The sequence below is a fragment of the Carettochelys insculpta genome, chromosome 1, assembly GCF_033958435.1.
Source record: "Carettochelys insculpta isolate YL-2023 chromosome 1, ASM3395843v1, whole genome shotgun sequence".
In the NCBI taxonomy this organism is placed as follows: Eukaryota; Metazoa; Chordata; order Testudines; family Carettochelyidae; genus Carettochelys; species Carettochelys insculpta.
Window position 1 is genome coordinate 169,602,598 of NC_134137.1, and position 26,513 is coordinate 169,629,110.

The 26,513-nt window shown below is 41.2% G+C and overlaps 1 protein-coding gene across 1 annotated transcript in view; it reads right to left on the reverse strand.

Moving 5' to 3' along the window:
• Nucleotides 1–26,513, reverse strand: part of LOC142006889 (amine oxidase [flavin-containing] B-like) — a 76,986-nt gene that overhangs the window by 15,717 nt on the left and 34,756 nt on the right. Inside the window, exons 4-10 of the mRNA XM_074983400.1 lie at nucleotides 17,104–17,208; nucleotides 12,951–13,042; nucleotides 5,702–5,843; nucleotides 4,821–4,970; nucleotides 3,295–3,454; nucleotides 1,602–1,698; nucleotides 861–914 (exon numbers count right to left, since the gene is read on the reverse strand). Coding sequence (XP_074839501.1) covers nucleotides 861–914; nucleotides 1,602–1,698; nucleotides 3,295–3,454; nucleotides 4,821–4,970; nucleotides 5,702–5,843; nucleotides 12,951–13,042; nucleotides 17,104–17,208 — 800 coding nt within the window. The remainder of the gene's footprint in view (nucleotides 1–860; nucleotides 915–1,601; nucleotides 1,699–3,294; nucleotides 3,455–4,820; nucleotides 4,971–5,701; nucleotides 5,844–12,950; nucleotides 13,043–17,103; nucleotides 17,209–26,513) is intronic.

A 26,513-nucleotide genomic window follows, 5' to 3' on the forward strand; every position in this document is an offset into this window, starting at 1 on the left:
GTGGATGTAATGATCCCACTGTACAAAAGCTGAGAGCTCACATATTGCTGATTTGAGGACGCCAATATTGTTTTTTAGTTGGGCTGACCATTACTATTAAAATGTGTACCTGGAGACAGAACATCCCATGTTTTCAAGTTTGAACATAACTGCTCCATGGGTAAATAAATGTCTCTACCCAACCCTGCCATAGAACTAATTTTGGAGATTAGTCCAATCAAATGCTGGGAACACTGTGGATGGCAAATGAACTACTACTGTTTAAAATCTATTTTTATTTCTTTTAAAACTACAACAGCCAGGAGACTGTGATAAGACAGTGGACTAGACCTTCAGTTGTGCTGAGGTCCACCTGGCATACTTGAAACCAGAGGACCAAAAGGTAGCCTTCTGTCACCTTTCCACCCCTAAATCTCATGATTGGTTCATCCCATAAAATGAACCAGAGCAGCCTCCAGGCTATGCTAATTTACAGAAGCTGGAATGGCCTACTCAATACAAAAGGAATCCCGAGATGCCTTTGAAGTGAAGTTTTCTCTCGGCTTCCCACTGCCCAAGCAGCTCAAAGGAGTCAAATGGGAGCCCAACGACTTGGCCGAGAATGTTTTATGAAGGATAGGTAGCCGCTGTCATTCTTACCGACAATTTGTATGAAGTCTTGACATGGCTCCTAGGGAAACAAAATTTAAGTGCTGCACTTTTAAGTGACTGCACTGAGAACTGTTGATAACTGCTAAGTTAACATCCCTGTAAGTATTGCATTCAGGGAATTTTTTGTCTGTTGTATGAAGAGAGAAAGCCTCTGACAATTTAAAGCAAAATCTTAAATCTTGCATAAAGCTATGGCACTTTGTTCTTACCTTTCCTCTCTTGTGAGGTGTGTCAGTCTTCTACATTTTCGAGCAAGAATAAAACTGAAAAAAGAAAACCACAGGTAAATAACATTCATTACAAAAATGGAGCTCTTCAAAACACTATCAGTTTGTGGATTGGTGATGCCACCTTACAGCATTTATCTTTCATACCTTTTAGTCTTTACCTGGTGGCTATTTTCTAACCCTTGTAATTTTCCTTCTTTTTAAGAAATGTGGCTACGAACTTTTTTCAGTTCTGTGGGATTTAAGCCTAGCTCTCAGAAAGTGTCTCATCTCAGATTGTCTGCTTGAAAAATTTACTACCCGCGTGGAAGAGAAATATTTGTAGAAAATTTTTGTTCTTTTTTAAAACATTTAATTTTGTTTTTTACCCCCCTCACCACTGCTAACGCTAACTATTCTTACTCCTCTCTGTATACTTATTTTCTTATTTTGACATGGAGGTGGCAAGTAACAACTGGGAGGGATGGAAAGAAATCTTTTTCAAGTTTTTTCTAACCAACAAAAATTGAAGATTAAAAAAAATGTGAAAAATTTTGTATACCAAAATTTTTGGAGCAAAACATGTGTTATTTTCTTTCACAAAATATAGTCAATCATTTTTCAACCATTTCTACTTTTTTGTTTATATTTTCAGAAATTTTCTCCCCCCTTGGCAGGTATCCACATCACCTCAAACCTCTTGCCCACAAAAATGATCAGGCAGTTACCCCTCTTCTCTTTTACCCCATTATGGCAGGAACATTGCAGTTGGGTTTGGTATCATCAAGTGTCATTCCAATCACAGCTTCCTCATCTTCAATGAGCATCGTCCCACAGTAGTCTGGAAGCCACAGAGGAGAAAACACACAATTTTATTAACATAGGTAATAAGGCAAATTGAAAGAAAAGGAAGTGTAAGTATCAGGATAGTGTGACAAAGAATATGACACCTGTCTTTTGAACCATGGAACTGTTCTGCCAGAGATGCCATGCTGTCACTTGGGCTCTGAGAAATATTCTAGGCTTGTTCCCCGCCGCCGGCTCCCAAGTGCTCCTGTAGCACTGTAAAGACTAACAAAATAATGTATTAGGGACAGACCCACTCAAAGCTCATCACCTAATTAAAGATTAGCAAAATAATTTATTAGATGAGCTTTGAGTGGGTCTGCCCCTAATTAATTATTTTGTTAAAGTGCTCCAGGACTGCTGGTTTGTTTTGTAAGGGTACAGACTAACTCAGCTACCTCTCTGTGTATAGTCTAGTCAGGGTGAGATATTTTACATACGGGATCCTATGACTCCTAGCAACCTGTTTCAGAAGCTGTGAAAGAGCAGGGACAACATAAGGCTATGCATATAATTGGATTTATGATCAAAGAGATTGTGTTATAACTGACATAACTGGAGTAACAATTAATTGCGCAGAAACCTGCTGTTCTCAAGTACTGCAGGTGTCTGTTTTTAACATTGCACTATACACACTAAGTTTTTATGACAGGCATATGCCAGATATTAAAGATTTTAGGATGTTAGTACTAATGTCCTGGAAATGCAGGGTACAACAGCCATTAAAAAACCTGGCACTCAAACACCAGTTTTTCCAGATCACTCTGAACATCTTTACAACCATCTATTGCAAATGTATGCAAAAGCTTAAAGACAAAGACTGCACAGTGTACTCCTTCAATAGTTAAAGCAGCACTGTGTTCAGTGCTGTCACTTTAAATGGTTTAGGCAACTTTTCAACATCCAAACACTAAAGATCTCTAGCTGGCCAAGACACATGTCTATACATTTTTTAGCTACAAACTAGTCACAAAAAAAGTTGTCACAGGCATGAAGTAAGTGGCATAAGAACTCTCTCCCATTATGTCCCAACTTCACCCTTATGCTAAGGTAACCAATGGCAGGCATGTGTCTCATTCTCAGATGTCACTGAAGAAAAACGTGGGATGGGATAGGAGAAAAAATTAACATGATTTAATGTATTCCGACTTCTTCCCTCATGCCTCACATTCATTCTCCTCCCCACTTCCCCACCACCTTTTTCGGTCTCTTAGGGCTTGTCTACACTACCTCCCAACTTCGAAGGGAGGATGGTCAGTAGGGTGTTGGGACATTATTAGTGAAGTCCTGCGCTGCATATGCAGCACTTCATTAAGCAAATTCTCCCCCATAGCAACTCTGAAGTGTTAAGCTTCCAAGTGCTGGTTCGCGTGTAGCCATGGCTCACCCACTGGTACTTCTAAGTGCCTGGGCAACTTTGAAGTCTCTTTACTCCTCAGAATGTACTCCCTTCGAAATTGGGAGCTGTTGTAAGCACAGCCTTAGAGAAGAAGCTGAAATGATATGAAATCCCTTTCTAAGGTTTGACAGAAACATGGACTCTTGTGTTACCATATAATACAAAAGAAAACCACTGATTAAAATGTAATACCCTTTTTCCTCCAGAAAGGTTCTTTGTAGTATACCATGCACTTGATGACGGAGCCCATGGGAACCCGACTGACCAGCTGGTTTCTCAGTGGAGGTAATGGTGGATTGAAATGAATTTTCATCTCAAGAACTGGGGGAATGGCACTAACAACATACTTGGCCTGGAAAAAGAAATACTGAGTAAAACTAAATGCACTAACCAATATTTAAACCTTTCTGTATTAAAGCCATGGAATTTTTACAGTGTATGTTGGTGGTTATATCATCCAAAGAACAGAAAGTTTAGCTCATAACATGAAAGTTACAAAACAGACTCCAAAGGATCTCTTTGTCATAAAAATTGTAAAAATGACGAGTACTATATAAATGACCATCCAATTATGTTTCTATTCTTTTCTAGCTGGCCAAAATAGGCCAATGGGAAAAATATTTCACTTACAAAGTTTCACTGGGCCCCTTTTTAATTGGCCTAACATTTTGTGGTTTGGAAACTAACTCTGAAATGTTTCTGGAAAATGTTTCTCTGGCGCTCAAAGCCTATGTTTACATGAGAGGATTTTTCCGACAAAACCGGGCTGTTGTCGAAAAAACTTGCAGTGCGTATACATGCATATTGCGCTTTGCTGACAGTCTGTTGACAGAACCCAGCACATTGTGCTGGGAAACTAAAATAAAAAAAAGAGACAAGCCTACTATCCATCCGTTCTTGGATGGATAACGAACTAGTTGTTACTGACCACAAAAATCAGAGGGTACTTCTGTCAATGTTTTAGAAGTAAGCAAGGCTACTGATGATATTACACACAAATTCAGATGCTATGATCGAATGGAAGTACAGTATGTCATGTACTGAATGAGAACGGTGAACAAGAACTCTCACCTTAACAGGTATGGGTATTAGAATGGAGAGAGACGTCATCTATGCTAGATGACAGTTGTGCCTTTTAACTGCTTTTTGTTTTGCCTTTGTCAGCAGTTTCCTGTCAACAAAAAAAGTTGTGTAGACGCTCCAGGGGGCCCTCTGTGGACAGACAAGGCTTCCAGTTCACCCAGAAGACCTGTGTGCTGAGCTTTTGGTTGTCCATTCTGTCAAGAGAGGGCCGGGCAATCTGGCTGCTGTCAACAGAGCAGATTGCTCTTTCAATCTGCTTTTGTGTGTGGACATGATCTGTTGACAGAAATTTCGCCAGAAAATCTCTTCCCAACAGCAACTTCTGTTGACAAATCACTGTAATGTAGACATAGCCAACTGCTATTATTCTCAAGTGAACTGAATGTGAAGGAGCAGAAATAGTAAATGAATGGCACAAAAATCACATCCTAGCCTTTTCTGCTTCTCTGGTATCAATGCCAAGCTGTGTCACTGGTATTACTTAGCAAATACTGAAAATGTGTCACCTGATAATGTGGTTTTCTTTGCTATACTGTGCTATGTGTTACTGGCTTATGAGAAGACCAACTGAGCAACTAAAGATTTTTAAAACATAACCCTCCAAACATTTGCTCTAATGTAAGGTATAGAATTACCTCATATAATTCATGGTCTAAGGTCTCCACTATCACATTTTCACCTGACTGATCAATGCGGACCACGGGTTTCTCTAGCTTCACTCGGTCTCCCAAGCGTTCCATTAACTTCTCACTAATCTGACCAGCGCCTCCAACAAACTTCCTCTCCTGCAAGAGAAAAAAGGAAAAGTTCAACAGTGTGAGAAAATTAGCCACACAAATATGCAAATGAGCAGTCTCAAATGCAAGGGACTCACATTTGCATGAAGCTGCTGGCACTACGGCTCGGTGTAACCCTAACCAAACTGTTTAGGTCTACGTAATACCTAAATACAGTCATTTATCTTCACCAGACTTCTCTGACAGTCTTACAAAGGATGGACACTGGAAACGATTCAATTTTAGTAACCCAGCTCATGGCTATTGTGATTCAAATATCAGTCTGTATCTTTCTAGGCACTTCTGCAGTTGCCATCGCCTTATGCTACTTCAGCACCTCTCTAATATTGTTAGCCTAGAAGGACAAAGTCTTATTAATATTCTCATTTTTCAAAGAGGATGAACTATGAGAGAGTAGGTGATGTGCTCAAAGTTAGTCAGGAACGGTCTTCCGATGCCCAGTCCATTACCTGAAACACAAAAATGGCCTTCCACGTTGATTCAACTTGAACCTTATTAATATTGAAATCAACAGCACTTATTGCCTCTTGGTAAAGTAAAAAATACAGTGTATGAGTTTGGCAGCCCTGTTAATGCATCATTGAACAGTGTCTAAGTACTTCTTGTCCTTTCTTTTAAAATAAGCATCTTTTATAGATGGGAAATACACAAGTTTTAAGAGCTTCTGCAAGGAGGCACACAGTATTCTGCCAAAAAGAAGAGCTGATGCTTTACTGTACCTGCCCACCATTGGTTGTGGAGAATATCCTGCCTGTCCCTCCGCACTGCTTCACGTACCACAGAAACCAGAGAGCAGAGACCTCGTGAGGCTCAGAGGTGACATCCACATTCACAAACAGTGTTGCAAATCTCTTGCTAGCCCTGGACATGGGATCAAAGTAAAGAACACACATTACTATAAAAGCAGCAAGATGATATCCATCGCCCAGCCCTGTTCTCTAGCAATAGTGAAAGAAATGGGCCTCACAACCCTCTTAGGCCAGTGGGACCTGGAATGGCCCCCCATAATTAAAATAATTGCACTGACATAGTGCTTTACACAGGAGAATTTCAAAGGAGCTTGTTAAAAATGAATTAAAGGTAAGTTAGTATTATACCCTTTTCAAAGTGGCCAAGTGACCTTTTCAGGGTGACCCACTCAGTAGGAGATTATACTTTCTTCTGCTAACATCTAGAGACAGTATTCAGTCATTTAAGAATGAGGAAACCACAGGGCATAGCCAGACTACTTTAACAGGCTTTGAAGCACTGCACTTCAGCTCTCTTTCTCCAGCGCCCCTGGTGTCACCCACAGGGCCTGCAGTTCTTTCTGCTACTGACTGTGCCTGTCTACCCACTCCTTCTGCCAGCCAACTCTCCTCTGCTGCATAGCTCCTCAAACAACAGGGCAGTTTACACTAGATCAGTAAAACTCAGTAGAGATTGTGATAAAGTGTCCAGGTGCAGGCTCATACCAGCAAATTCTGTGGTGGAGGGCTTTTTTTTTTTGTATGTGTATACATGTGGACTGCAATGTTTTTTTTAATACAAAGGAGTTCACAATGATGGCGCAACAAGTGTGCATAAGAGCAGTTAATGAAAAATTTGTGTGGAAACAGTGATTCGTAAAATTATTTTGCTATAACATACTAAAAACACATACAATAATAAAGATTTTATAGAAATTACCTTTTGGGATCTTGCTGTAATATCATAAATGATATTGCCTTGTTCCCCTCCCTTTGCTGTTGCTAGCAGCCAAAGGCATGCTGGGAAATGCAGTCTCTTCCCTGCTCCAGGGCCAGCTCTCTAGGGTTACTGAGCTCAAATTGGGTTCCCCCCCTTCCCCCATCATGCCCTGCAGGATCCCCTCACAGCACAGCAGGGAGGGAGAGAAAGTGGACATAAGTGGGTGTTCACACCCTTCTCACCCCACCCCCCCACGTACATGGCCTGGGGTGGGTGGTGATCACTCTCATGCTTGTTCTGTCCACATTTCGGATGGATTGTTATCCTGCTGCCTCTTCCAACCTCCTTTGTCTTTTTAATAGTAGCAGCTTGCAGGAAATCTGACAGAATTCCCTTCTGTGGGTTCACACAAAACAAAGAAACAGTCCAGAGGGAGCCAAGGGGGAAAAGGGAAGCAGAGTGGCAAGTAGGCCTGGAGCAGAATCAGCACAGTTTTATGAGGCAGATGGACAATAAAGGGGAATGAGGCTATGCTGTGCATCAGGCCCTGGGCAAGTACAATGCCCTCTGCTGATAAACATAAATGCAGAAAAAAAAGTCTCACAACTGAACAGAGTCTCTGTCTAAAGTGTGATCACTGTTTTCTCTCTGGCTATTTGAGCTTTGATAGGAGAGATGACCAGACTCTACAGAGAATTACTACAGATCAAGGATCTGTCCAAGGTTTCAGGATGGGTTAAAAGATGTGTTAGTAGATGCAGTAGTAAACACTGTCACTGAACTGAAGTTACTTCCTCTATCCTCACACTGCACATCTGTGCAAGAGTATTAGTGCCATGGGAAGTAAGACCCACGCCTTCCAAGCAGAAGATGATCATCTTGGCTGTGTAACGCCTGCCACACGTGTCCGTGATTACTCCATTTGCCAACTGCCACCCAGCAAATAGCCACCAAAGCCAGTAAAGAAAAAGTCCTGTTTTTAAACAAGTTTTCTTTTTGTTTAGTGAAACTGATTTTTAAGCAAAAAGGATTATAAAAAAAGAACAACATTTAAGAAAATTTAATTTCAGTTCTTCACAGTTCTAGTCCTTCACAAAAAACAGCATTTTTATCTGCTTAAGGAAGACACATTTCCACTCAAGCAAAAGGTTAAGGATGGAATTGCCCTCCAGGGAAGCTTGAACTCTGATCTGCTCTTTTGCATGTCCTCGATAGTCCAGGAATATTCGTATATGGGCAATCGCTGCATAGCAACACTACAGTTTGATATGCAGTATTGTTTGCATGTTTTGCCCACCATCTTTCAGTTATTTACCAGTATCTTAACAGGGTGCCCAGAGCTCAGCAATAAAGCAAGAGATAAAAGTAGTAATCTAGCAGGATATAATGGGGCATTTTTTCAGTGCCATGTAATATTTTAAAGCTACTGATTAGATACTTGGCCTTCTTCTCTATGAGCTAGACAGATCATAGACATTTATGGATGCAGCAATTCAACAAAGATTAAACATGTTTCAGTTTAGCAGAAAGATTGCTCCTGTCAATGGAGTTATATTTATTATAACCAGTTACTATATACCTTTGGGAAGATTAGGTATAAACTGGGAGTCTTGGGCTCTGAAGCTCTTTGAAGTACAGCGATTGATCAGCCCTGTTGGCATGATAGTAGCACATGTGTGCGTGTTTAGTGGCTCACGCTATCTCTCTTCCAAGAATTGCTGAGAATATCTACATGCAATCTGAGCCTATAAAAATCCTACTATTCTCCTTTATTGCCATAAAAAGTTAGGGAAACAAGTTTTTATTAATTTTTCTTTACGTGTATTGTAAATATGATTATCTCCAAACAATATTTAATGGAGGAATATATACATATATATTAATAATTTTACAAACCTATAATAGTTTTAGTTAACGGTCTGATTTTTCCATAATATTTTGCCACTTTTGCATTTGTTTACTATTTCGGCTCCGCAATTTCATCTATTATTTCACACAGAAATGGCTGGTTTCACAAAATGCTATTTCACCATGAAATACCAAAGAAAAGAAAATCTGCACAATTTGTCAGACAAAAGGAAAGAAAGGAGGATTATCCTTCCAGACCACTGCATTCTAGGGATAGGAAAACTGCTATAGCAAATAACCTAACTTTAGATCATACATGGCAGATCAAGTTTAGATGCACATATGAAATCTGAAAAGCATCTCTGAATTAAGACAGGCTGACAATTTTGTCAAATTCAGGTAAAATGTCAAGTCATATTCCATCACAGATTAGAAAGATGTGACTCTCCTAGCTGTTGCTGTATGATATTGTGCAAGATTGAACCGAGTCCCACTTACAACTTAACAGGCTGGATCACCTGTGAATATGTAGAACGAAATGGCTGAGTGACACCATACATTGGCAAACACCATCCTGAAGTGACCTACAAATGCACACTGCTTGATTCAAGTCGTATCTCATTCGTTCTTACTCTATTTCAGTTGTCATGGATGACACCACCAGCAGAAAACTCTCTGAAGGCCTTTTGACTATAGTATACTGATTGATACCTGAATGCGTTTCTTACGGACACTGTACACACTTACTTAAGCCAACAGCTTTCACTATTCTTGCTCAAACCTGTTCTCCATATAACTGGTCTAAAATGGTTTATTCTATGACTAAACGATTGTAGTATAGTTAGATGCCTTAGGATTTTTTATTTATACAAATGCAAAGTGCTCCACTTAGGAAGGAACAATCAGTTTCACTCATACAGAATGGGGAGAGACTGTCTAGGAATGACTACAGCAGAAAGGGATCTAGGGGTTATAGTGAACCACAAATTAAATGAGAGTCAACAGTGTGATGCTGTTGCAAAAAAAGCAAACATGATTCTGAGATGCATTAACAGGTGTGTTGTGAACAAGACACGAGAAGTCATTCTTCCGCTCTACTCTGCGCTGGTTAGGCCTCAGCTGGAGTATTGTGTCCAGTTCTGGGCACCACGGTTCAAAAAAGATGTGGAGAAACTAGAGAGGGTCCAGAAAAGAGCGACAAGAATGATTAAAGGTCTAGAGGATGTGACCTATGAAAAAAGGTTGAAAGAATTGGGCTTGTTCAGTATGGAAAAGAGAAGATTGAGGGGAGACATGATAGCAGTTTTCAGGTATCTAAAAGGGAGTCATAAGGAGGAAGGAGAAAACTTGTTCTTCTTGGCCTCTGAGGATAGAACAAGAGGCAACGGGCTTAAACTGCAGCAAGGGAGGTTTAGGGTGGACATTAGGAAAAAGTTCCTAACTGTCAGGGCAGTCAAACAGTGGAATAAATTGTCAAGGGAGGTTGTGGAATCTCCATCGCTGGAGATATTTAAGAACAGGTTAGATAGATGTCCATCAGGGATGGTTTAGATAGTATTTGGTCCTGCCATTGGGGCAGGGGGCTGGACTCGATGGCCTCTCGAGGTCCCTTCCAGTCCTAGTGTTCTATGATTCTATGATTATTATTAATTGTTACATTTCTAAATGCACAAATAAAGGCAAAAACAATAGGAACATTTCGGACAAGAGCAGGTTGCAACTCTGTTGTCTAGAGGACTAGGGTAAGAGGTCTATCCATTCATGGTAAGCAGTGGGTCACTACAAGTTGAATCTCCCTTGTCCAGCACCCTCAAGACCAATCCTTGATGTAAGGAATTTGTCAGATTCAGGAAGGTTAATGCTGGCCCCTCCATGCCCAACCACCAGCCCCAGCACTCTGCTCCCAGGTTACTGGGGCTCTGCTCTTCCTGAGTCCAGCAATGCTCCTGGCTCCAGCCCACCAGTTCCCCGCCACCCACGTGAATGCTCTAATCCCATAGCACTCCCAGGGTGGAACCAATGATGTCAGAGAAGGGAAGTTCAAATTACAGAGGTTCAACCTGTAAGGGCTGATTGAAGATTAGAAAGAACATTAAGAATCCATTTTATAGATGTAGATGAAGATAAAGGTATCTTCCTTTAGCTTAAGAAGATACAGCTCTGTTCCTAGAGCTGTACCCTCATGACGGTTCTAGCTCCTGGGTGAGGTTGTTTAGGAATTCTGACACTGTACTTCCAGAAGTGGCTCTGCTTCAGAGTCACACCTTATTATTTTTAATGGATGTTGAAATTTGGTCAAACTGTTACGAAGTTACAGGTGAAACAAAAATTATTGTGATGCATGCATTACAACAAACAGTATAGTCAGTACCTCTATGCTACATACAGTACAATGGTAACAAAAGGGACACCTGGGTATTAAGATAATTCAGTCTCATCCTGAGAACGGTATATTGGATTCTTTTACTGACTATAGAAAAATTACTTGGCCTCAGACTAAATAATTGAGGGCACCATCTCATCAAAAGTTCAAACGCAGGAACCCAGCTATACCAAAGCATATCTGTTTAATTGCCAGACTTTCAAGACTTCTGATGAAACTAATTACAAAATCGGAATCTTGCTAAATGTCCTGTCTTCTGACCTGGAAGCATTAAACTAGACCAGCAGTTCCCATCCTTTTCCAGATGGGCACCCATTTTGACAATTCAGGAAGACTTGGTGAACCAAGGCAATTCAAAAACTAGGTGCGGGGGGAGATCAGGGCTGTAATTAGCTAATTCTATACCTCAGGCAAGAATATAAAATTGTGCCTCCTCATGTTTATATATTCATAGAAGTTATTACATAGAAAAGTGGAAAATACACTAATTATAAAATAACAACACTACAATTATTATTTTATTATTATAGTTGATCTGAGTAGCAGTGGGGGAAAGACCCCCATCCCCAAACTGCTCCCCGCACTCCACCAGCTTAAACCCTGCCCTCAAAGGCTGGAGGGGGCTGAGGGGGAGCCACACTCAGGGGCTGGGGGGGCATCACACTTGGGCTGGAAAGGTCACATTCTGAAGCTGGGGGAGATACAAACAAAAAAACCCCTGACATACCATCTACATACGGGCAAAAAGGCAAGAGAGGAAGGGAGGTAAAAATTACTTATTTCAAGAGTCTATTAAGTGGCTTGCCTGGGATGGCTAGGAATATCAAAGGTGGAGAAGCTGTCTTTGTAATGCGTAAATGCTTCTCTGTTGATAGAGATAGCTGCTGGATGTGGCAGTATTAAGGAGCTCCAAGCTGCTGGAGACCCTAAACAAATCTAATTGTGACCCCATGTTTGGGTCCCGACCAATAAGTTGGGAATCCCTGGATTAGATCGATCAAAAAGCAATTACTTTTACTGCACAAAAACTATTTACAAGAAAAATAAAATAAGGCTACAGATTTACCAGGGGCCACCATGAAACAATACCACTAAGGACATTCAAGTTTGCAACTGATATTTGTTTGCTCTTAAAATTACTGTATCCCACATAGATGCTATGCTGCCAGATACAATTCCAGGATTTAAAGGTGATGCTAGCTCTCACTGGATGTCTTAAAACTACATATCTGAAGGTAATATTGAGGACTTAACTATCGCCAACTTCTGAAACGCCCAAGATACATACAACATCATTTCCAAGTTTAGTGCATGAGGCAAGCAGATATTTTTCAGTTTGTCCAAATAGGCATGATACAGAAACAGCTCAAACTAGTAAAAAGCAGGTTATCAGCAAATGAAATAAAAGTATACAATAAGCAGAGATTTTTCACATTATAATTCCACCTGATCTTTATTTGAGTTAAAATAATACATGGAAAATAAACGGGGAGGCACTGTGTATTTGAGCAGTTGTTACAGTTATCAAATCTGATTACCATTTAGAACCCTCTGCTCTTCCCTTATGCCAGCAGTGAAGGTCATATTAATGAGAATGAGCCACAGGCTTTCAAGTGTCAGTGTCAAGCAAAGGTCGTATTTGGATAAGAAGCCTCCAGAGGAAAACATCAAGTACTGCAAGAAGTGGTACTGGTGATTTTGTAGTTGACCCCATCTCTTGTAGTTAGCATTTATTCCATGACCCATCATAATGTTAATGCATATTATACTGCTAGAAATTTTGCCTTTCAGATTAAGATGTAAAACCAATAATCTGTTCTTTTTGTGGCCCTTATACCTCTCAGCATGTTTCTGCAAAAGTAGTGTTAGCTGTGGACAAATTTCAATGGTTAAAATTAGAATCCACCTGCTCCAATTCCTGTGTCATGTGTATTCTTCACTTCCTGTGCTAAACCGTTGCTCTGCAGAATTGGAGGGCAGCCACACCCCCACTATGACATAGCTGGATTTCAGCCGTGGACATAATCATTATCTTACTTATTAAACTCAGGTATTAAAGTGATACTTACTTTGTCCAACAAACTCTGTCTATGAAATCTTGCATAGACATTTTGTCCCATTCTTCTGCGCGTGGAGCTTTCCATGGAGCTTCATTGGGAATCTAAGATAACACACAGCCAATGTTCAGCAATAAAATTGCACACTGTAGATCTCTCTTTACCACATATGCTAAAACAGCACAGCAATGTTGGGCAACTCTGCTGGAATAACCCCATAAAGCAGATGCAGCCTACACTCGGAAAAGGGGTTTTCCTATTTGTACAGGTATATCAGCTCCCTGAATCAAGTTAGTTAGGTGAATGGAGCCATTCTTGCAGCAATGCAGTATGATTATTTCCCCACCAGGAACTAGCTGACTGGTACAAGGAAGGGACTAGAAAAGCGATTCAGAAATTATGTTTTCTCCAGGTATATACCAATCATTTTTATTGGGACAAAAAGTTTCTTCTTAGCACTAACATGTGCTTTTCTTTCCTGATTAGATTATTTTTATTTTAACTTTATAGGCCAGATTCTTGCACCTCTTTTCAGTAAGAACACTTGCTACAAAATTCTGCTTTGCTGAAAAACACCAGCCCTTTTTCCTTTCACAATAGTAAACTCGTCTATTAACACAGACACATTTTTAACAGAGTCAATTGATTTCACATTAAAATTAGAAGATGGTCTGAACATAATCTGCATTTTAAAACAAACTGTTTAAATAAAAAGGAATATTTAAATAGTTTTCTCTGGTCAGTACGTACTTTTTGCTTTTATTTTAGAATTATTTATTCCATAAATATTGAGGTTTTTTTTATGCCAAGACAGCAACTCTTAAGGTGCGTCTACACTAGGAACTAACTTTGAAGTTAGGCATTACATCTAAGAGAGTCTACACACATTTACCCTTACTTTAAATTTCAGAAAAGGTAGCCGTGTTAGTCTGTAGCTTCGAGAACAACAAGAAGTCTTGTGGCGCCTTATAGATTAACATATTTTGGAGCATAAGTTTTCGTGGGCAAAGACCCACTTCATCAGACGCATCTGATAAAGCGGGTCTTTGCCCACAAAAGCTTATGCTCCAAAATATCTGTTAGCCTATAAGGCGCCACCAGACTTCAAAGTTTCCTTTGAAGTAAGGAGAACAACAGGAAGTAGGGAGCCCAACTTCCAAGTCCTTATGCCGTTCCCAGGAATGGAGTAGTGCCCTACTTCAAAGTTTAACTTTGAAGTAGGATTTGTGTAGACGCTCAATTTTGAAGTTGCTTACTTCAAAGTTATACTTCGAAGCAAACAAATTCAAAAAGCTATTTTTGTAGTGTACACACAGCCTTACAGTTAGAAAAAATATCTGAGAGGAGAGTCAGTCTTAGAAGCTGGTAATAGAATTGTATTATTTTGGAGACACTAATTCATTTGTAACCATAACAATGCAAGCCCCCAGTTACAAGCTCACCTGCACTACAGAAGTCTGTTAAGTGTTCTTGCTGGAAATATACACAAGGGTTCTGCTTTAAAAGCTTTAAACAGAAATAAAATGGATTCAGTAGAAAAAAAATTAGATTGAAATGTTGCTTATATAGCAGAGCTCCTAGAACAACTTGTTTAGTATGGGTGCTGAGAGCCATTGACTCAAACTTCAACCCCTTTATATGATAGAAACCACTTCAAGCATCCCACCTTCCAGCACTTAGCTAGAAAAGTAAAATGCGGTGATGAAGTGTGGAAGTGTGCAACTCTATAGTTCTCCGGTGTATGTTTGGAAGCACCTGCACTTTCTTTATTAAACTTCCACTGATCAGTGTAGTGTGAACCAGTGCATATCATCTTTAACATGTATTTAACTGGTCAAGTTAGTTAATGTCTCTTGGGAAAGAGTTTAGCATGTGATAAAAGGCAGTCAGACTTGCAATGAGGTATGTTTGTATGTGTCCTTTAGCATGTGCCAACATCACATCTTTGAATCCTACGCATGGGCTAACTGAGTTGGATAGCTGAGCTGCTACATACTGTAGAAATATCCTCTTCTGAGGTGATTTATATGTCCCTGTCCATGAGCTGTGGTGTCTGTATGGTTGCCCTGCATCCTGACCAAATAGCTCTTAAGCTAAGCATTTTAAACTTATAATCTGCTTTACCAGCAGTGGTGACATATTTCCCTCACAAACCACATCAAAATTAGATAAATTAAAAACCATATTTACTGTTAAAATGGAGTTTTAGAAACACAAAATGGCCGCCGGAAAATGACAGTTAGAAAATGACAGTTGCAATTAATATTCGGCGGGCTATGAATATGTATGAAGTTATGGTTTGAAAGGTTTCAAACTGATTGGTTACTTTAGAATCCTCATACATATGTAATAGTCAAATACCCCTTTGATACATTGTGGCACTGAGGAGGACCTAGCAGGCAGAGGTTGTCAAACAGGTCCACCCAGGCTGCATATATTCAGGAGAGCAGCGCTGCTTGGGGCATTCCGGACCAGACCTTGGAGGAGAGCTGACAAAGAAGAAGAAAGAAGACTACGGAAAAAGACTGAGCTAAGAGCTGGACTGAGCCTGTAGCCGAACATCGCTGGCGGAAGAGCCGAAGCTGACCTGCGTGTCAGTCATCGCTCTCTAGCCGCCGTGGGCCGTCAAAGAACAGAAAAGCTCCAGCCTGAAGACCAGAAGAGCTCCAGTCTCCATAGAGCTAAATCACTAGTAAGGCTCCGGTTCTTTTATCCGGAGGGTTTGCCCGGCAGACTGCACCGCCTAAACAACGGTGCCCTGCACGGGGAAACCGCAGCAGCGACCCTGCCCTTCCAGTCACCGACCCTAGCTCAGGCTGGTGTCTGAAATATCACGGTCGTTCCTAAAAACACAGGAGGTTTTTGTTAACCAAGCCGGTTTTTCCTCCTGGCTCTCTTTTTCTCCCTTCTTTACTATCTGACCTGACGCGGCTGCCGTACAAGCGCGCCGTGAGGGTCATAACTTCCTAGCTCGAAGAGAACTACAGGCCCAGCGCCTGGATCACAGAGCAGGAATAAGAAGGTATTTATGGTCTGGGTTTAGGGTTAAATAATTAGGTGAGCAGTTAATGTTTTTATATAGCTTTGTAATGGAGGGTGGATTGGGACTTCCCCAAGTCCATGATCTGCGCCTTATATTTTGTATTCCTTGTCTTTCTGTAAAGGCACAGGAGGCCAATGCTATTGGTCTAGCTTAAAACCATTGCATGCACACAGGAGGGTAGTTAGGTAAACTGCTTTGTTATTATAATCCAGAGCTATAAGCTCCCCCCTATTTAGGAGGGTAGAGCAGTCAGGGATAACCCTATAAAGGGAAAACCCTGGTGTTCTTAGCAACCCTTTAAGGGTAATAAAGGTCTGCAATAAAGGGCTACCATAACAAGGTGGTCGAAATAGGCAGCACCATTTTTTGAGGGGATAACCTTTAACTAGGAAAACCCCTCCACTTAACTAAGGGGAAAACCTCTCAGAAGGAAACCCCGCATATACTGGGCTCTCCCCTGCTTGGCCAGCAGGGCAACCCACTTAACTAGAGAATTGACCTAGCTTAGCGCAGGCAAATTCTTTTTCTAAGTAAGATCTGCTCCCCGCGGTAGTCGGCCAAGGGTTAAGCGACCTGGTAAACCTCAGGAAGATCCAGGAATAAATAAATAAATAAATAAATACAGTACAACTCTGAAGTTAATCTTTCCATTTTACAGCATGCATCAAAGGCTGCACGGTCCCGTCCCGGAAGCACAGTAAGTAGCTGAGGGATTAGATAGCAGTGCTGTTACAGCAGTTACCTATTGTTTAAGGCTATAAGCCATAGTATTCAAATCCTGTGCCTATTCCACAAAAACAAGGGCTTACATATTTTGTGCAACTTAGCTTACCAAAGTTCATACTTTTGAGTTTTAAAAAATAAACCCTGTCTCCCTGTTTGAACCTAACATCTTGTTTGTATTTTCTTCCTTGGGTAAACACACCGCAGCAGCGCAGTTCACACACCCTGAAACCCCGTTGTGATTAGACCCACCGTAAACGGCGAGCAGGGTCGCGGGGTAAAATCCTGGGAGCATTGGTAAGGACTCAGTTTTAGTCCAGTCCATTGCTCTGGTGTGATTGACTTGGCCTAATCAATATTCAAATTTATTCATACGTCACTCACATCCTCAATACATACCTCCTTTCCCATTTCATCCATCGTCCTCCATAGATTATTGAAATCTAAGATGACAAAAGGATTCCACATAGTAGGAAATGCGCCCTTAAATGGATAACTTTTACCCTAAAAGAAAAACAACCATAATCAGAATCCACTGTTAAAAACTATTGATTCCCTTGGATGATTATAACTTCAATGTACATGAGTTACTTCTGAAGATTTTAGCAGTCACAGACCACTCCAACCAATTCACAAAATAATACTTTGGCAGATTAGTTAACTGGCTGCACAAGAGTGAAAGTAGAATTAATAAGAACAAATTATAAGAATGTTATCATCTTATACTTTTAAAAGCAGAATAAGTAAGTTTTAGATTGATATCTCCTAATCAAGACAGGAAAGTGTTAAGACCAGCACAAAAAGCAGGCATATTAAAAGTGGTGACACTTTTCTGAGATGATTAGTTTGTACTGTATATTTATGTTTGGTTTTAGTTATTTTGCTAAATTAGATTGAAAATATTGCATTGTTATTCATTTTAAAGATACATATTCATTTCCTTCAAAATCAAATCAAAGTGACTGTGATAGGCTTTATTTCAGGAAAATGATCTTTGCCATGGCTCAGATTTTTCTGAAAAACATAGCAGCTTAAGCTCAAAAAGGCTAAATACAAAGGTAGCATTTGTGAATCATTAATCTTTATTCGCCATTGATATTGTCACAGTTTGCATACGCAAGTTTCATAGAGAAAAAGGCAACTGGTATGGAAGTTGTTATGCTATTGACTGTGCAAGTGTTTAATAAGTAGATTTCATATGTAGTAGTTACTATGAATTCAGGAAGTCTGGTTTCACGGAAGGAATGGGAAGGCAGCTAATTTGTGGATATTAGTTAGTTTGCACAGGATTTCCATGGGTTGCTTTTGTGGCTGTCAGACTGAATAGGTTTCTGAAGCTACTAAAGTCACTAATGGCTATTATCCCTTTCCCAAAACACAAATTCAAAAGCCTACTGAGAATACTTACTGGTAAGAACACTATAGGTTACTTAATGTTGTAGGAATATACAGCCTTGGTGGGGGAAAAAAAAAAAAATCACACTCATGCAAGTATGAAACACAGGAGGCCATGAGGGGGTCACATACCGACCCTCCCCCTCAACTCCATGAACATAAGGGACAACAGACCAGCCAGCAGTCAGAAGGCAAAAAATGGGGGTGGTCTGATGCCTGCGGCAGGAGATTTCCCTCCTACTGCCCCCACACACACTGGCAGCAGCTAGGGAAGCAAAGCATCACACCCCAATCCATTCTGCTCCTCCAGCCACGTCACTCGGGGAAGGGGCAAACCACATCTGCACTCATCGGTGAGAAGCAGAAAGGTGTGCAGGAGAGCAGAGTGAGCTGGGAGGACGTTGTTTTGCCTCCCCAGCTGTTGCCAGTGAGTGTGGTGCAGTCAGACCCCCAGGCTGCCTCTGATGGGGGAAGAGGCAGGGAGAGGGTAGAGCAAGGGTGAGGAGGGGAGAAGTGGGGCCTGAGGCAGCGAGAGGGGGGAGTTGTCTGAGCCCTTCCCTAAGCTAGAAGGGGGTCACTTGGCCAGCAGCCTCCTGGTCCCCTCTCTCACTAATCAACCCTGTAATCTCATGCATTTAAGAGAGTATTGCAGCAAGAGGAATACAGTGGATATAACATTACTTTTTAAAAAAAATAAACAAACACTTGATGCAGCGTCCCCCAAACTGATTACTGGCAACATGAATTCAAACTGATGTGTTTATAAGCCCTATAAACACAATCAAAAGGTTCAGAAATGGAGAAACAATAATGTTTCATGCTGAGAAGTGTTCAATGAGCTGTTGCATGCAGCAGTTAGGCCTGGTTTAATTTAACCTCCTTATCAGCAATCCAGAAGAGGGAATAAGGTGCACAATAGTAAATCTCCAGTTATTGGAGACACCAGAGAGCACAATAACACAACAGGACCCTGAGAGATTAGAAAAGTAAGACAGAAATAGAGTGAAATACAGCCTCGAAAAACACACGCTAACAACATTTGAGGAAATATAATTCAAATAGAGGGAGCCACTTAAAGCAGTATTGTCAGAAATAAACTGAAGGGTGATAGCAATTGCTAACTGAAAAGAAGTTGCTGATGTGATACAGCAATAAAAAAAATGCAATGCCATTTTGGACAAGATGAAAGACTGGTTTCTATATGGTATTTGTAAGGACAGAGGAAACTTTGTGGAATACAGTTGGGTAGGCCTGTAGACAAAGACAAAGCGAAATCAAGGAGGAAAGCAGCTGAAGCCATTTTAAGTTATATGGAAGTAACTGTTATTACTAAGGATGCCCAAGAACAACACATCCTTTCACAGTAGCTTTCCATGTGTGAAATTTATTGTCAAAATATGCTGCTTCATCAAAGCCAAAAATATTTTGCAAAGACAGGTCATTTTTGATGAAGCATTTCTTGAGAAGGTTTCAGAGTTCCAGGGTGGATTGCTCAGTCATGTCCAGAAGGGAAAAGAGAGGCCCCAGATGAAATCTTGACTTTTCCAACCTGAAAACTGCTGTTTCAACACCATTCTGTTTCATGCAATCAGTCCTCCTGCAAGTTTAACAAAGAGGGGCTGCTGAAAAGGGTGTCCCCCACATTACAACCAGCAGAGCTTGCTGGTCACAGGGGAGAGCACTGGGTGGGTTTTCTATTATACCTCACAAGTAACTTAACTATTATTCCTCCCCGCCCCCACCCCCCATCAGCAGCTATGGGCCCACAAAATGAAAACTATGAGTCTGTGAGGCACAATGCCTCCTGGTGCCTATGACCTATTGCCTCCTACACAGAGTGCTAAAGAACAATGTAGCAGTCCTTCAACTAATATGTTATAAGTGGACACCATGTGTCCCATTGGTCTGTAAAACCCCATACCCCATGTATAAATCTGAAGTACAAATAATCTGTTCATATTTTACATGCATCTGATGAAGTGGGTCTTTGGCCACAAAAGCTTATGCTCCAAAAAATCTGTTAATCTATAAGGTGCCACAGGACTTCTTGTTTCTGTTCATATTTTAAGACAGCGCACCTCCATTTGAAGTTGTTTAGGGGCCCTCAAATGAAAAAAGGTTAAACGTGGTTTTAATGCACAAAGTATTCGCTGTGTCCTGCTACCCTGCTTACTCCTTCAGCTAAATTGCCTCAGCTCTGCAGACACAGTTTTTTTATCCCACCATGTGTCCCCCTAGAAACTGATTAATTTGTAAGTATGTGGTGCCCTCTACTGATTTACAGCATGTGCACAATCATACCAGTTTTCCTCCCTACTTAAAAAAATGACTGACTCAACGACTGACGTCTGATACAGGAAGGAACAAAGTACAAGATAGATATGGTAGAGACTTACTTCAGTAAAAAATTCATTTTGTATTAAAAATAAAATTGCACTTTCACAGCTGAAGATCTATGGAATACATTGAAAATTTGTACTCACACTATGCATAAGACACCTAAACTTGTGCAGCATTTGTCATTTTATTTCTTTGAAAATATAACTCTTACTGAGGCACGTTGGCTAGCAAACCAAGCCAAGTGACACATCTGCTGCTGTGATGGAGAACTAGACTGACACACAAAATCGTATTTACAGTCAGTCCTTCCTCCCTCCCTCTTTCTTAGAAAAAAAGCCAGTTTGAACTACAGGCTCAATTCTCTCACTCTTTTTTGTTGTTCTGGACACCATATGTTGAGACAATTAGTTGCCACGCTTATCTATATGCTATAAATCACGTGTGGCCAACCTGCAGCTTTGAGCCTTTAAATGCGGCTCCTCCTCAGAGCCGCACGCGGGAAGTGCCACCTACCTGCTCTGCCCACATGCCCTACCGCTTGGTGGGAAACGCACATGGCAGTGGCTGCATTGGCGCCGAGTCGCCCACATGGAATTAGAGAGGGTGGGGCTGGGGGCGCCTGTCTCTGGAGAAGGGGGAGGGCATTCAGTTAGAGCAGGAATGACGAGGGTGCTGGGCTCTGGAGGAGGGGGAGGCACTGAGCCACATAGTATATATTTATTTTTATATATCTATATATTGATCTATATTTATTTTTTATATATCTGTATCAATATATAGATATATAAACACAATATATAATACATGGCTCTTTGCACTCCAGCCACCGCTATTTTGGCTCTTCAGCTCTAATTGGCTGGCCACCCCTGCTCTAAATACACAGCTGGAGTAAATCAATCAATCAAATATGAATATATAAAGATTTCATATAAAACATGAACCCAAAGACCACTGAAGTTGCAAAGTCAAACATTCAGCTAGGAAATAAGCTTGTCTATGCAAACTTAATTTGGCTCTGTTGCTGAAATGTATTAGACCAGCTTTTAGTTTAGTTATCTATGGTTGTTGCAGTTTTGTATATGGTGAATACAAGAGTAGTCAGGCAAATACACTCGGACCCATCATTTATGGCAGGCAGCAAAGATAAGGGGCTAAAACTGAGGTCTCCCATATTATAGACCTGAGTTCCACTCTGTTCTGCCAACAAGTGACCTTGTGCAATCTCCCAGTTCCTTGGTTATTTGTAAAAGGCAGAAGAGGGGAAAGGATACTTGCCTGCCCAAGAGTAGGATTATAGGGCTTTAGTTTATAATAAGGATTTGTTACAAGAAATCACTGCACCCTTCTTCAAGCCTTTTTGCACCTTTCTGTGCTTCAATAAAAATGTTTCTAAAACTAATCTCATTAAAATATTTGGTGTTTCATTCCACAAAAGCCTGTGTGTGTACTTCTGGATTTCTTTTCTGTTCTTGTTAAGAAATGGCAGGGGAGAGGAGATTCACTCAGGAGGTGGTCGGGGGATTCACTCTGGCTTGATTTCCTGGTAAAGAGATAAGGTCTCTGCACAAATTCAGAATTTATATTTTATTGAAAACAAAAAAGAATGTTGAGATTACTGAAATTTTATGATGCTCCAGGCAATTAGTCTGGCATCAGCCATTAGTTTTAGCCAACAATCTCCAACAAGGATGTGTGAAACCCCCAGGAATCAAACAGCTGTGTCTATATGATATAAGCATTTGTCTAGTTTTCGTTTCTATTATAATGTTCAATCAGTATTGCAAGAAAAAAAAAACAATTATTACAACTGAATGCAATTTAGGCTTTGCTCCAAGCAGCCTGGATTAAACAAGCTGAGTGGGTACACTTGTTTAATCCAGGCTGCTTATCCTTATCTCCTCAAACATAAGAAAAGGACTCGGAAAGTTTCCTTCCATTCAATTGCCAATTTTAATTAATCAAAAAAATCTTGTTTGATCATGTAATTTTTCTTATTTCTTTCATCCGCACACAAACCATAAGGCCACAGTTGCCAAGTGTTCTAGTGAGCATCACCAATACTCAGCACTTCTGAGTCCAGACCCTGCTCCAAAGACAGCGCAGAGAGAAGCCATTGCGTTTTGTAGAACTTTTGCTTTTGCAGTTGGACGTCACACCTTTTATCCTGCTGTCCTTCCTTCCTTTTGTTAAAAAATTATCTGAATGTGAATTCACTGCTTGCACTTGTTGCCAGATGCCCACCACTGAAAAGTGAAGGTATCCATTTATCCACAGGGTGGGGCCAAAGCAGACAGCACAAGGGCCAGCTCCCTATGTATTCCTGATGACACAGCTACAACATGGAAGAATCAAGTTTGAGGGTCAGGCCATATTTTAATCTCCCCCTTCATTCCGTCCTTGTCCTCTCCCTTTTGAGAATGTCAGCGAGACTGACTTTGCCAGGGTGGCTTTATTGCAATGTGGACTGCTGCCTCTCCTCACTCTTAAGACCATTTTATTGGAGGTGACAGTCCCTTAAGTTTCTTACAGGTACTGTCCTATTGCAACCCCCACTCCGGGGTGGGGGGCTGGGTTGCAATAGGACAGCACTGCTACATCACATCAGACCAGACTTGAATGTGTGCCACCTGACAAAGTAAAAACTGAAGAGCATTTGTACTGTGAAATATTGTGAATGTAAAATATATGTAATTAAGGCAATAACTCTGATTTTCTGTTATTAATGCAGTTTCGCTCCCACTAGAGAGTGTGTGGGGAGGCTTAGGGTAGAGGGTGAGGGAGGTGCAGGAGTCAGGGCAGGGAGCTGGGGTGTGTGTATGGGAGCTGCATGAGTCCGAGAAGAAGGCGGGGGGGTGGGAGCTTTGGGGAGGGGCCCTGGAGCTGGGTTACCTTACCTACCACAGGGGAGCTGTGGGCAGTCTGTACATAGGCACTGCTTCAGGAATCCAGCAGCAGTCAGAGAGACCCACTGGCATCTTCCCAGGAGCCGCTGGCACCAGCGCACACTAGGGATGGCACCTACACTCCCCAGCACATGGATGCCCTACAGCAGGTCTCCAGCTGGACCCTTTAACCTGCCTGCTGCCCCACCTGGCTCTGCGTGCCCTGTCACCAGTGCCAGCCTGCAAGAGCGGAGCCCAGCTGGGAGAGGGCATCACAAGCTGATTCCTCCAGCCAGCTCTTCAAACAGCACTGCTCCCAGTCAGCTCTTGCCAAAGCCGCACACCTTGCTTTTACCTCTGTATAACTGGGAAAAAATTGAGCTGATGTCAAAGAGTTCCATATCCTATTACCAATAGATCAACCATTAAGTCCCTCTGTGACCATGTAATTCTAAATTTCATAGAACACTAGAACTGGAAGGGACCTTAGAGGCCATCAAATCTAGTCCCTAGAAGTCACGGCAGGATCAAGCACCATCTACCATCCCTGATGGGTGTTTGTCTAACCTGTTCTTAAATATCTCCAGTGACGGAGATTCCACAACCTCCCTAGGCAATTTATTCCAGCGTTTAACCACCCTGACAGTTGGGAAGTTTTTTCGAATGTCCAACCTAAATCTCCCTGGCTGCAGTTTAAGCCCATTGCTTCTTGTCCTAGCATTAGGACTTACGGAGAATACTTTATCTCCCTTCTCCTTGTAATAACCTTTTAGGTACTTGAAAACTGTTATGTCCCATCTTAGCCTTCTCTTTTCCAAATTAAACAAACGCAATTTTTCAATCTTCCCTCATGTCACATTTTCTGGAACTTTATGCATTTTTGTTGCTCTTCTTTGGACCTTCCCCAATTTATGTGGCTTCCTCTTCAAACCACAATATGCTCAGCTTCTCAAAGGATGCAAATTGATTCTATACAGTGGCTTAACTTCTACTTGCATGCCCTCTGTCAGTTTTTCAGATGAATAATCCTCAGGAAATGAGACTCCAGGAAAGAGGAATGATGACATTTTAAGTCACTCATCACTGATGGCAACTAAGATTCTCACATATTTTAATTACAAAGCATTCAGAGACAGAAGAAAAGTGCTTCAGTTTCACTGAGTCATTTAAAATTCATTTAAGTCATTATACACTAAGCCACACTAACAGAAACTGCCATTAACTTTTGTAAAGCGGGTCACAGACTTAAATCATGTTGCTTAGCTCTAATGTATGTATGTATCACTGATTCTACAGAAATACACAAACACCAGTGAACCGTGTTCCTACAGATACAGTAAACACTCATCTCATTGCCAATTAAATTCCAACTCAGCAGTGGTATCACAGCTGTAATTCACAAACAAGACCATAGCAAACTACATGTTAATAATCACAGTCAGTTCCACAGTAATGAAAATGAAAGACTCCCAGGAGAGCTGCAAAGATTTGCTGCACAGACTCACAGGAACATTGTCACCTAGACTCATTGCACATTTGTGATTTCAAAGGTTTTATGTAGGCAAGAGTAAATACTCAAAGTGATTTCAGTGACATACCAGACAATGTAGCTCACCTGGAATTCCTCCTAGCAGTTCCCAGGCTGTGTGCGCCAGTGTTACTGCTGGCTCAGACTTGAACACAAATACAAGTACAGTACACTACCTCATGCACAAACCAGCCAGCTCTGCTGGTTAATACAGGAAACCCTCGATTTAACGGACTAATGGTGGAGAAAGGTGTCCGTTAATACCAAATGTCCATTAAAGCCAAATCTACAGGACTGGAGGCACCTTGCAAGGCACACTAGGGAGCACTCTGTTCGAGACCTGGGAGGAATGCAGTGGGCTTGGGAGACAGAGCTTGACAGCAGGCTCTTTGTGCTGTCCACAGAGCAGAGCCTCTGGGCTCACCTGCCACGAGCTGCTCATCACCCACCCAAGGCTGGGCGCTCCTGCAGAAATTAAGTCCGCACACCCGCCCTGCTGGGAGGAGGTGGCTCCTTCAGCCCTGGCGGCTTCGGTGAGTTGTCGGCATCTATTGGGGGTGGTGAGTGCAGCTGGCTGCCAGCGTCTGCTATTTCCAAAGCCCATTAAATTGGGGTTCATTAAATCAAGGGGTTACTGTACATAGGATGGGACAGAGTGCCACCCTCCTCTCTGTTGGGAAAATAGCTTCTGAGAGGGAGGTAGGAAGAAACAGGAACTCCCAAGAATCTGTCCCACCTCTGTGATGGGAATGCTTCTTGTTCTGTTCCACTAACCCCAGCCTTCAGTGCTCTGAAAACACCCAGTGAGATTTTTGGCAATTGTCACTGTATGAGGATAGTTTCAGGTGCAGTTCATTTCAGGACAGATAGACACCATCTTCAGTGGTTACTGCTTGGTCTTTTCAGTGCACCACAATAAGATGGCGGGGGGGTGGGTGTTAAAAATAGATGCATTGCAATTCTGTGTTTTAAAAACCAAAGCCTCACAGTCATTTGGGCATCACTAAACAGGATAAGACCAATTCTGAGATACAACAGACATTAAATAAATAGGAAGACCTGTTGATAATTTGATCCTGACAAATGGTAAGCCCACATTAATATTTCAAACATTTATTTAGAGTGACAGTGAAATGGCTTACGTCCCGTATTTGATATAAATTAACAATGTTGTAAATAGATAGCAAATATTATTTGGGTTATAAATATCTTTTCTGTTTGTTCATTTCTTTTTAAATCCTGCATGTGATCACTACTAGAACACAACAACCAGCATTTTAGAAAAATTAAACAAAACCTATGCACAAAATTTCCTTAAACCTCTATTTAGGTTCCTATATAAAAATGGTTTGATTTTAAGAACTTATCCTACAAATCAAGTAAATGGGAACTACAAGCACTTAGAACCTTGAAAATCCAGCTACTTAAATGGCTCAATATAAAGCATGTATTTAGGAGCCTAACATTAGTCAAGCATGTTTAAAAACTTTTGCCCTACAAGTATACATTACTTCTGCTGGCTTTCTGCAACAGTTAAACTATCAAGCACTATTCCCAGAGAGGTGATTATTTTTCCTCAATAACACTGAAGTAACAGCAGGTGAAAGCAAATGTTGATTTAACTTCTTTTGGAAGACTAACGAAGAGCAAGATCACTCTTCACA